We start from the raw sequence: 12691 nt of genomic DNA on the forward strand, positions 1-12691 counted from the left end.
GATTCCCAACTTTCCACAGAGCACAAGGAACGGATATGGACGCAAAACACAGTTCTCTCCATTGCTAGCTGAGGCTCAGCGGAACTTCTGTAAAACTCAAGCATACTAAAACGGACTCCTGCGATCGAACCTGAAGGCGACGATGATATAATGGCAGATATTCTCGTATATAAACTTCAATCAGGAACAAAATCAGTTTCAGTGTTGGTAGGTTGCTATAGGCGTGGTCTGGGAACCTCTTTGCAGCTGAGTTGGTTAGTGGCGGGGCGCTAACGCCTTTAAAATATTTATAAGTAATGTAATCTGAAAGCGATCAGAAAGTATGGCACGTTTTTGCTATTTTGTCCTTCGCAAGGTAACCCGTTAAATCTTTTGAACTTTCTCAACTGTAAACTGTAACTTTTAAATCTTTAAACTGCAGAGATGAACTAATGGGTATTCTATCGACTCCTATGTCGTTTTAAAGTACTTTCTGAAATTTGAAACTTCATAGTAAATTTTTTTCGACCAACCAAGTAAACCATTTAGGAACTGTTTTTTCAGATATGTTTTTTTAATTTTATAGTGATTTCTAAGTTTTAAGATAGATTGTAAGAGCTCTAATATAAAGACGAACTTTTTTTTGTTTGGTTGGGGCGGGCGGGGGGGGGGGGAAGGATGTTACATATGGATAGTCCAAGTTCCTTTTTCTCCCGTGTTTTTAGTGAGTGAGCAGCAAGCCGGGTTGTAAAAGTAACCTGCGGTTTACATCTTCACTTGGATATTGCAGGAGCGAACTTCGGTGCTCTCCTCCACGTAGTTGGTCCAGTAAAGCATGAAGTCTTCAGCCTCCAGATTATCAACGTTCTCCTCCAGGGATTCCTTATGGAACCGGTAAGCTAAGGGTTAACTGCAGTCCTCTCTGACAACAGGAGTTTGATATCATTGTTTATCCATGAACATTTTTGAGAAGTTTTGGCCAATCTCTGCCGCGGAATGTTGTTCCGGAGGGCGGGAGAAGGGGCTCCGTGTTCGCTTCGGGGAGATTGCTGATGGTGGAAGTGGCCAGAAAATTGCTATAAAGTTTTCTCACATTCCTGAAGTTAGTTGACAAAAGTGGTGCTTCAACTTCTGGTTTAATTTCAGCATGAGTTGTGGCTGCAACGTTTCAGATTTCAGAACATTGGATCTTTTTAAGACATGACGGATTCACTCGATCTCTTCAAACCTCCCCGCATACAATACCAACGCATTTCTTTATGAAAAATAATCATCTCCTGGAAGAAAATACCCCGCGGAAAAACCACCGTGGCGTTAATACATGCTTGTAAAACCAGGCAAGATAGACGTAGTGAGGTTTAAAGCGTACACAAAAAAGTTGTAACCTTACATGATGCAGTGATATCCAGTGTATGTTAAAATGCTCCTCTGTCAATTTGTCCCAGTCAGCCATTTAATTCGAGTAGCTAGTGTTAATCTTCCCTGAAGTGAAGCTGTGAGGTCACATTCCAAAAAGCTATGAATTTAAAAGAAAACAGTCCAAAGAATTGTCGTTTTGCATTGTGTATTCCGATGCACTCTCGAATCAAACAATTCTAAATATATGTGCATTTTTACGTAATACGGAGCAGATAAAATGTCGAAATGTATAGGAATTTCAAACTAAAAGGCTGGCGTTGTTTTGCGTATTCGGTTACACATTTATTTCGTGGAAAACTTTTTTTCTTAAGAACAAAATGATGATGTGGCACTGAAAACATATTCACCCTCGAGTCGCCCATGTCCTCAGGTTTGATTGCTATTGTTACATTTTAAAACCTAAAGGTGGCGCTGCAGTTCCGTAAGTGTGTGTGTGTGTGTGTGTGTGTGTGTGTGTGTGAGAGAGAGAGAGAGAGAGAGAGAGAGAGAAAGAGAGAATTGAGACACAGAATAGGTACCAGTTTGAATGACCGACCTCTTCAGAGAATATGACCCTTTTCTAACAAGAACAAATCTCCATAACCAATCAAAGTGAGGAACAATTAACAAGCATTTCAGGTAAAATGTTTAATGCAATAAGAAAAGGAAATAGAAAGAGAAAGTAAAAAGTATTTACAGCTAGCATGCCCATCCTGGTGCCCCACCCCCTTCCATTTCTCCCACCACCCACACTCCTCAAAATTAGGTATAATATCTCTGGCATATGTAGTGAAATTTGTTTTATGGCAAAAATATATTGCAATACATAATATAAACTATAAATTAAGAAGTATATAAAAAATTAAATAAGTAGTGCAAAAAGAGAGGGTAAATACTAAGGTAATGTTCAGGGTTCATTGTCCATTCAGAAATCTAAGCGTGGTGATGAATCGGCGTACAGGGGAGACATTGAAAATCTGACAGAATGGTAACACAACAACAATCTCTCACTCAGTCAGCAAGACCAGAGAGATGATTATTGATATCGGGAGGAGGAAACTTGAGATCAATGCAAAAGTCCTCATTGAAGGATCAGAGATGGAGAGGGCCAGCAACTTTAAATTCCTTGCTGTTATCATTTCAGAGTATCTGTCTTGGGTCCAGCATGTAAATACAATTATGAAGGAAGCACAGCAGTAAAATTTGGGATACCAGCTAAAACTTTGACAAAATTCCATTTATGTGTGGTGGAGAGCATATTCTCTGGTTACATCAGGGCCTGATATGGAAACACAAATGTCTTTGAACGGAAAGTCCTTCTAAAAGTAATGGTTATGATCCAGTCCATCACCGATAAAGCTCTCCCCATCATTGAACATACTTACAAGGAGCACTGTTGCAAGAAGGCAGCGTGCATCATCAAGGACCTACGTTCCCTCTAAGCTGTGTGCGTGCACACATGCACATACATTTTTCAACCAGTGCACAAAGGAAATTAATGTGTGTACAGAAGGTTAGTTACCTAAAATAATGTAGTAATTAATAATTATACTTTTTGAAAATGATCTTTTAGCTAAATGTTTCTGTTAACTAGTTAGTCGGTTTTTCAAATACCACAATGCACGTCACTAATTTACGTCACCTCACCTTTCCTGTTCCAGTTTGTACAGCTGCATGAAGGTGGCAGCCATCTTTGGCGGACAGAGTTCATATCGTAAAGTTTCAAATCCTGTAGATAGCTTATTAAATTTTTATTGAAAAAAATATTGATTCACTGTGTCGAATTCAAAAGAACCAAGAGCGTGAAGCGCAAAAGAACTGCAAGTTTGTTTAAAGTTGAATGGTTTAACAAAACAGTAGAAACTGCTACACCAAAAGCTCATGAGGTCATGATCATTCAGCTACGAGAAATATTTATGTATGATTCGGAAGCTGGAGTTATCTGCTTGTATTGTCGTGATGCAAAAGTTGCTGGAGAATTTGCTAGTGGAAAGAAATGAGATGATATTTGGAAACTTGAACTTTTTGAAGTGTCATTTGGCAAGTAAATCGCATTTGGACAGTGTACAATAGCTCAGGCAACAGAACCCATCATTACCCGTTACAGGAGTGTTACGGTTATGTTACGGGTGAGTGCAGATGAGCAAGTGCAAAAACAAACCTGAAAATACTGGAATAGTTAGACAGTTTAATGATTTCAAATTTTCCGTGGAAGAAAAAATTAAATCCAAACTGATTTCAAACTTTGCTCAAATGGTGGCATTTGTATTTCAAAATGAACAGTTTTGCGACCTTGCACAGTTGATGGACATTAGGGGAACCTTTCTTGCATCTAGTGCCGACTGTGAGTGAGGTTTTAGCCTAACGAATCAACTCAAAAACAAGCTGAGAAACCGTTTAGGTGAATGTCATTTGGATATGTTAATGAGAATCAAAAGCTATCAATTGGATGGAAGTTCTGTTAGTCTAGATAGAGTTTACACAGAATGGGTAAATGCCAAAGACAGGAGAGAGAGAAAAATAACGGAGTGACTTTAATATGTATGTTACTTTGTTGTTATTCTGTGCAGTTTTATGTCAAATATTTTGTAAACCTACATAAACATGATACGGTAACACGAGGGGGAATTTGGTAACAGGAAGGGGAATTTCTTTACTCAGAGAGTGGTAGCTATGTGGAATGAGCTTCCAGTAGAAGTGATAGAGGCAGGTTCAGTATTGTTATTTAAAGTAAAATTGGATAGGTATATGGACAGGAAAGGAATGGAGGGTTATGGGCTGAGTGCGGGCCAGTGGGACTAGGTGGGAGTAAGCGTTCGGAATGGACTAGAAGGGCCGATGGCCTGTTTCTGTGCTGTAATATTTATATGGTTATAAACTGTGCATTCAGTGCACACATACTTTTGTCAAAGGAAAAAATTTTGCACAACATAAGATTTTTGAGCACACTGACTGTTAAAAATTAGAGGGAACATTGTCAAGGACACTCACACCTAAGCCATGCTCTCTCTCACTGCTGCCATCAGGAAGAAGGTACAATATGTGGTAGTGTGACCCACACTACCAGGTTCAAGAACAGCTATTGCCCCTCAAACATCAAGCTCTTGAAAGGAAGGAGACTGGGAAATCTTTCGCTGTGAGCCCAAAGACCTGAGATCTTTGATCTTCAGGCACAGAGCTCAGAAAAAGCGACCAAATAGACTTTTTAACATCATAAACCAGAGGGTTGTGGTTACGTCTCCCGCTTGCTGTGAAAATGGGGTCACCTCCCTCTCCCTCATTAAGGAGAGAGGAATTCTGTGGTCTGTCGAATGCAATAATGTTTGGGGTAACTGCAAGTCTGTGTCTTTGCTATCGCCTAGCTCTCTCTTGTGCTCAGTAGCAGGTACACTTTTTTTTGCTGGGGGAGGGAGGATTGTTGCTTGCCGCTGCTTATGCACAGGAGGGGGGAGTTGGGGGAGGGACTTTGGGTTCTCATGTTTAACTGTCATTCATTCTTTGGGGCACTTCTCTGTTTTGTGGATGTTTGCAAAGAGAAAGCATATTGTATACATTTCTCTGATGTTAAATTGAACCTTTGAAGCTTTGAACTTCTGATAATCCATGATCTTACTGACATTGCGTGCAAAGTTGTTGCTGTGACACCACTCTATCTTGCTCCTGTACTTCTCCTTGTCACTACCTGAAATTCTGCCAACAACAACAGTTTTGTTGGAGCAAATGTATAGATGGTGTTTGAGCTGTGCCTAACTACTGTGGAGAGAGTAGAGCTCTGGGCTAAGCATACACCCTTGAGGTGTCGGTGAGAAGGAGATGTTATTTCCAATCCATACAAACTGTGGTCTCTCGGTGAGGAAGTCAAGGATCCTGCTGCAGAGGGAGGTACAGAGGCCCGTGATTTGGAGCTTGTTGATTAGAATTCAGGGTATGATGGTGTTGATCAGGCTGTAATCAGCCTGACTTAGGTATTGCTATTGTGCTGGTGCTGTGGCCTCTAGTCTCTTTGAGCCAGATGGCACATTAATCATTCTTGATGGTGGTATAATAGCGATCGAGTGTGTTGGCTCCTCTGGTTCCAATAGTGATTCTGGTAAGATGGTGCCATTAAGTGGCATGCTTTTGTGTACAGCTCCTTTCCTATCAAATTCCTTCTTCAGCCTACCGAATGTTGAAAGGACTAGATAAGGTGGATGTGGAGAAGTTTCCTATGGTGGGGGTATCCAGAACTAGAGAGCACAGCCTCAAAGTTGAGGTGCGACCCTTTAGAACAGAGATAAGGAGGAGTTTTTTTAGCCAGAGACAGCAAATCTGTAGAATGATCTGCCACAGACTGAGGTGGCCAAGTCCATTCATATATTTAAGGCAGAAGTTGAGCATTTCCTGATTGGTCAGGGCATCAAAGAATATGGTGAGAAGGTAGGTGAATGGAGCAGGTGAATCTGGGATCAGCAGCAGACTCGATGGGCGAAATGGCTTAATTCTGCTCCTATGTTTTATGGTCTTATGGTCAACCCTTCGCTTTTCCTTTCGTCTCCTGTCACATATTAGTTTGTACCCTTCCACCTTCTTATTCTGGCTTCTTCCTGCTTCGTTTCCAGTCCTGATGAAAGGTCTGGGCCTAAATCATGACTATTGATTTTCCTCTGTACGTGCTGGAGTTTGTGTGTGTTTCCAACACCTGCAGAATCTCATGTGTTTATAACAACACCAATGACTGTGCAGCTAGACACAGCTCACACGCTGTCTGTATATTGGCCGATGTTGAACTGTTGCCAGATTCTCAGATGCTGAGGAGGATCCCAGGTGTAATATAGATCAGCTTGTTGAGAGACATTGCAAAACAACCTTGCACTCAATGTCAGTAAAACCACAGAATTGATTGTGAACATCAGGAAGTGGAAGTTGAGGGATCACACACCAGTCCTCACCAAAAGATCAGCAGTGGAAAGGGTGAGCAGTTTCAAGTTCCTGGGTTTTAACATCTCTGATGATCTAACCTGGGCCCAAAATATTGATGCAATCATGAAGAAGGCACAACAGCAGCTACACTCATTAAGACTTGGAGGAGAATTGGTATGTCACCAAAGACTCGCGCAAATTTCTACAAATATGCCATGGAGAGCATTCTGACTGGCTGCATCACGGTCTGGTATGGATGGCCCAATACACAGCCAGCTCCATCATGGGCACTGGCCTCCCTACAATCAAGAATATCTTCATCCATTTTTGGGGACTCTTACCAACCAGCACATGCCCTCCTCTCAGTACTACCGTCAGGGAAGAGGTACAGGAGACTGAAGACACGCATTCAGCGGTTTAGGAACAACTTCCTCCTCTCCGCCATCAGATTTCCAAACAGTCTATGGACATGGACCACTACCTCATGATCGTACTCTCTTCATGCACAATTTATTCATTTGTTATATTTCTTTTTGTAACTTATGGAAATGCTTTACATATTGTACTGTACTGCTGGCACAAAATGACACATTTCACAGCATATGTCAGTGATAATACACATGATTTGGATTGTGACTTACAATTTGAAGGAATGAATTGTAAATGATTAATTTTGCAAGTATTATTTGACAGTAAACTTTATCATTCTAAACCAACATAAAAGCCAAAGAGAGGGCATATAACAGACAAAAATCAGTGGCAAGTTAGAGGATTAGGAAGCTTTCAAATACCAACAGAAGGCAACTAAAAAAGTCATTAAGAAGGTAACGATGGAATAATAAAGTAAGCTAGATAATAATATTATAGAAGATACTAAAAGTTTCTTCAGGTGCATAAAGTGTAAAAGAGAGGAGAGAGTGGATATTGGACCGCTGGAAAACAATGCTGGAGAGGTAGTAATGAAATGGCGGACAAACTGAATGAGTATTTTGCATCAGTCTTCACTGTGGAAGACACTAGCAGTGTGGTAGAAGTTCCAGGTGAAGCTACCATTACTAAGGAGAAGGTTCTTGGGAAACTAAAAAGTATGAGGTTAGGTCAGTCACCTGATGGTATACATCCGAAGTCTTTCAGCTTCCAAAAATCTGAAGAGATTGTGGAAGCATTAGTAATGATTTTTTAAGAATCACTAGATTCTGGAATGGTTCCAGAAGACTGGAAAATTGCAAATGTCTCTCCACTCTTCAAGAAGGGAGAGAGGCAGAAGAAAGGAGACTCTAGGCCAGTTAGTCTGACCTCAGTGATTAGACAGATGTTGGAGTCAATTGCTAAGGATGTGGTTTTGGGCTACTTGGAAACACGTGATAAAATAGCCAGCAGCCACACTGGTTTCCACAAGGGAGAATCTTGCCTGACAATCTGTTGGAATTCTTTGAAGAAATAACAAACAGGAGAAACAAACGAGAATCAGTTGATGTTCTGTACTTGGATTTTCAGAAGGCCTTTGACAAAGTGCCACACGTGAGACTGATTAACAAGTTATGAGCCCGTGGGATTACAGAGAAGATTCTAGCATGGATAAAGCAGTGGCTGTTTGACAGGAGGCAAAGAGTGGGAATAAAGGGAGCCTTTTCTGGTTGGCTGCTGGTGACTACTGGTAGTTCTATAGGTATCTCTGCTGGGACCAATTCTGTTCACTTTATATGTCAATGATTTGGATGTCGAAATTGATGGCATTATTGCAAAGTTTGTAGACAATATGAAGATAGGTGGAGTGCAGGTAATTTTGAAGAAGTAAAGAACTACAGAAGGACAGATAGATTAGGAAAATGGGCAAAGAAGTGGCAGGTGGAATATAGTGTTGGCAAGTGTATAATCATGCATTTCAGTAGAAGAATGAAAGAGTTGACTATTTTCTAAACGGAGAGAAATAACAAAAACTGAGGCACAAAGGGATGGGAGTCCTTCTGCAGAATTCCCTACAGACTAGCAGAGTTACACACGACAGGAATGGTTACTCAGGACAGGCATGGATACACAATACAGGAATGGATACATGGGACAGGAATAGTTACACAGGACAACTAAGGTTACACGGGACAAGTAGAGTTACACAAGACATGGGACAGGCAGAGTTACACACAACAGGAATGGTTACACAGGACAGGCAGAGTTACACCTTTTCTTTCTTCCATGGCCGCCTTCTATCAGATTCCCCCTTCTCCAGCCCTCCATCTTTCACCAATTGACTTTCCAACTCTTTACTTCACCCTTCCTCCTCTCCCATTTTCACCCATCACCGACTGCCTTGTATTCCCCATGCCGCCCCACCACCTTCGTTCTCTAGCTTCTCATCTTTTTTCTCCAGTCCTGATAAAGTGTCTTGGCCCGAAGCATTGACTGTTTACTCTTTTCCATTGATGCCGCCTGGCCTATTTGTAGCAATAAAGGCCTTTGAGTATTTATAATGAGAAACATTTTGGACGGTACTTCCATCTCCATCTGTAAATAGGCATCATTTAAGTCCACTTGGCTGAAGTGTTTCCTGTCAGAAAGGTTTGCAAAGATATCCTCTATCCTGGGCAGAGGGTATTGATTTACTTTCAGTACTGGGTTGATGTGACCTTAAAATCAACTAAGGTCTTGACAGACTTCTGGGACCCCTGGTGTTGGACTTGGGTTCCAGTCGACCTTGGAAAGAATTCCTTCAGCCTCCATGTGGTCTATCTTCCTGACCGCTTTATCATGGATCTTTATCAAGGAACTGGTTTTATCAAACTTAGATAAGGCATTTTCATTTAACATTATTTTACCCTTGATATGTTTGTGTTTTCCAGTGCTATCCTTGACCACTGCTATGGCATCATCCAGTACCTTTCTTAATTTGCTTTCAGTTGACTCTTTTGCAGAAGATGTAGTATGCAAATGGTGGATGGATGTCCAGTCAACTTGTAGTTGTCTCAGCCAATCGCGGCACCGAGATGTTTTTACCACATATAAGCCCAATTGTTGATTGTCATACTTCACAGTTACAGAGGCATTTTCACAGGAGTTATCTTTTCTCAGTTTAAATTCTTAGTAGGATATCTGTAGGCTTCAATACAGTATCTTCGAAATGCTGTTCAAACTCATTTTGTGTCATGACCGACACAGCCAATTAATTTTTAATTTTAATTAATTTGATGTTCACTCCTGGTGTAAGCCACATTGCTTGATCCGTTAGTTTCACATTGTACATTTTAAGGCTACCCAATCCTCTCAGCATTATCAGATTTTTCTTCAACAGCATGCAGATTAGTGCTTTTTTTTTAAACTGCAACTTGACTTTTAACCTTTTCCCTTCCCCATACAGTCCATTTACTTCTGTCTGCCCAACATCTCTTTGTATGTGTCCTGCTCTATCTGCATTTTCTGCAACTTTCACATTTAAACCTGCAGTGCTCTCGTATATGTAAGTCCCTGATAGAATGGGAACACTGTTTGTTTAGCCATGTAGGTTTCTGTTTAGATGTTCCAATTTTGTTCATGCTCACTTTCATTCCTTACTGCAACTCAACTGCACCTCTGCAGCCTCCACTGTTTCATTGGGCAGAGAATTCCACAGATCCAGCACACACTGGGAAAAGGAGTTCCTCTTCATCTCCCTTCTGAAATTAACAATGATCTTCATTCTAAGTATTCATGCATTACTTTCACAAAGTGATCAGTAAAGCTCATTCTGGCTGCCCTAGTTGGAGATATCAAACTTTAAACAAACTGTATGGTTTTCCATTTATTACAGTCAGGAAAACTGACACTCACTTTTCATTAGCTATTTCATTAGCTTCAAAATGCTACTTAGTTCATTCAGTATAACTCATCCGGTTACCCGCTGTGCAATCAGCTATTTCTGCTTCTGTTTTAATTTACTATTATCACCCAGGACTCACTGTTTATGAACCTGTGGATTTCAGAATCATTCTCATAGAAACATGGAAAACCTACAGCACACTGCAGGCCCTTTGGCCCACAAAGCTGCGCCGAACATGTCTTTACCTTAGAACTACCAAGGCTTACCCATAGCCCTCTATTTTTCTGAGCTCCATGTACCTATCCAGGAGTCTCTTAAAAGACCCTATCGTTTCTGTCTCCACCACCACCACCACCGGCAGCCCATTCCACACGCTCAGCACTCTCTGCATAAAATGTTTACCCCTGACATCTCCTCTGTACCTACTTCCAAGCACCTTAAAACTGCCCTCTTGTGCTAGCCATTTCAGCCCTGGGAAAAAGCCTTTGACTATCCGCATGATCAATGCCTCTCATTATCTTGTACACCTCTATCAGGTCACCTCTCATCTTCCGTCACTCCAAGGAGAAAAGGCCGAGTTCACTCAACCTATTCTCATATGGCATGCTTCATAATCTAGGCAACATCCTTGTAAATCTCCTCTGCACTCTTTCTATGGTTTCCACATCCTTCCTGTACTGAGGTGACCTGAACTGATTACAGTACTCCAAGTGGGGTCTGACCAGAGTCCTATATAACTGCAACATTGCTTCTCGGCTCTTAAACTCAATCCCACGATTGATGAAGGCCAATGCACCATATGCCTTCTTAACCACAGAGTCAACCTGCGTAGCAGTTTTGTGTATCCTGTGGACTCAGACCCCAAGATCCCTCTGATCCTTCACACTGCCAAGAGTCTTACCATTAACACTATATTCTGCCATCATATTTGAGCTACCAAAATGAACCACTTCACACTTATCTGGGTTGAACTCCATCTGCCCAGTTTTGCATCCTATCAATGTCCCGCTGTAACCTCTGACAGCCCTCCACACTATCCATAACTCCCCCAACCTTTGTGTCATCAGCAAATTTACTAACCCATCCCTCCACTTTCTCATCCAGGTCATTTATAAAAATCACAAAGAGTAAGGGTCCCAGAACAGATCCCTGAGGCACTCCACTGGTGACCAACCTCCATGCAGAATATGACCCTCTACAACCACTCTTTGCACTCTGTGGGCAAGCCAGTTTTGGATCCACAAAGCAATGTCCCCTTGGATCCCATGCCTCCTTACTTTCTCAATAAGCCTTGCATGGGATACCTTATCGAATGCCTTGCTAAAATCTATATACACTACATCTACAGCTCTACTTTCATCAATGTGTTTAGTCAACCCTCAAAAAATTCAATCTGGTTCGTAAGGCATGACCTGCCTTTGGCAAAGCCATGCTGACTACTCCTAATCATATTATGCCTTTCCAAATGTTCTTAAAACCTGCTTCTCAGGATCTTCTCCATCAGCTTACCAACCACTGAAGTAAGAATCACTGGTCTATAATTTCCTGGGCTATCTCTACTTCTTTTCTTGAATAAGGGAAAACATCCGCAACCCTCCAATCCTCCGGAACTTCACCCATCCCCATTGATGATGCAAAGTTCATCGCCAGAGGCTCAACAATCTCCTCCCTCACCTCCCACAGTAGCCTGGGGTACATCTCATTCGGTCCCAGTGACTTATCCAACTTGATGCTTTCCAAAAACTCCAGCACATCCTCTTCCTTAGTATCTACATGCTCAAGCTTTTTGGTCCTCTGCAAGTCATCATTACAATTGCCAAGATCCTTTTCTGTAGTGAATACTGAAGCAAAGTATTCATTAAGTACCTCTACCATCTGCTCTGGTTCCATACACACTTTTCCACTGTCACACTTGATTGGTCTTATTCTCTCATGTCTTATCCTCTTGTTCTTCACATACTTGTAGAATGCCTTGGGGTTTTCTTAAATCCTATCTGCCAAGGCCTTCTCATGGCCCCTTCTGGCTCTCCTAATTTCTTTCTTAAGCTCCTTCTTGCTAGCCTTATAGTCTTCTAGATCTCTATCATTACCTAGTTTTTTGAACCTTTCGTAAGCTCTTCTTTTCTTCTTGACTAGATTTACAACAGTCTTTGTACACCACGGTTCCTGTACCTTACCATCCTTTCCGTCTCATCGGAATGCACTTATGCAGAATGCCACACAAATATTCCCTGAACATTTGCCACATTTCTTCTGTAAGTTTCCCTGAGAATATCTGTTTCCAATTTATGCTTCCAGGTTCCTGCCTGATAGACTCATAATTCCCCTTACTCCAATTAAACACTTTTCTAACTTATCTCTTCCTATCTCTCTCCAATTCTATTGTAAAGGAGACAGGCTTATCTACATATTGTGTCAAGAATCCTTCCTGAACACACCTAACAAACTCTACCCCATCTAAACCCCTCACTCTAGGGAGATGCCAATTGATATTAGGAAAATTAAAATCTCCCATCATGACAACTCTGTTATTATTACACCTTTCCAGGATCTGTTTCCCTATCTGCTCCTCAATATCCCTGTTACTATTGGGTGGTCTATGAAAAACACCCAGTAAAGTTATTG

The 12691-nt window shown here is 41.3% G+C and overlaps 1 protein-coding gene across 4 annotated transcripts in view; it reads left to right on the top strand.

Moving 5' to 3' along the window:
- The first annotated feature begins 37 nt into the window (after positions 1-37).
- LOC132394392 (arf-GAP with SH3 domain, ANK repeat and PH domain-containing protein 1-like) overlaps positions 38-12691 on the top strand; it is a 426165-nt gene continuing 413511 nt past the window's right edge. For 2 of the 4 annotated variants that reach the window (XM_059970494.1, XM_059970464.1), the window contains exons 1-2: positions 51-207; positions 770-873. In XM_059970494.1, the coding sequence (XP_059826477.1) occupies positions 815-873 (59 nt within the window). In that variant the 5' untranslated portion in view covers positions 51-207; positions 770-814. Of the gene's footprint in view, positions 208-338; positions 356-704; positions 874-12691 lie in introns of those variants that run through there. The other 2 variants (XM_059970475.1, XM_059970483.1) reach the window with 2 other exon arrangements.

The sequence above is a fragment of the Hypanus sabinus genome, chromosome 1, assembly GCF_030144855.1.
Source record: "Hypanus sabinus isolate sHypSab1 chromosome 1, sHypSab1.hap1, whole genome shotgun sequence".
In the NCBI taxonomy this organism is placed as follows: domain Eukaryota; kingdom Metazoa; phylum Chordata; class Chondrichthyes; order Myliobatiformes; family Dasyatidae; genus Hypanus; species Hypanus sabinus.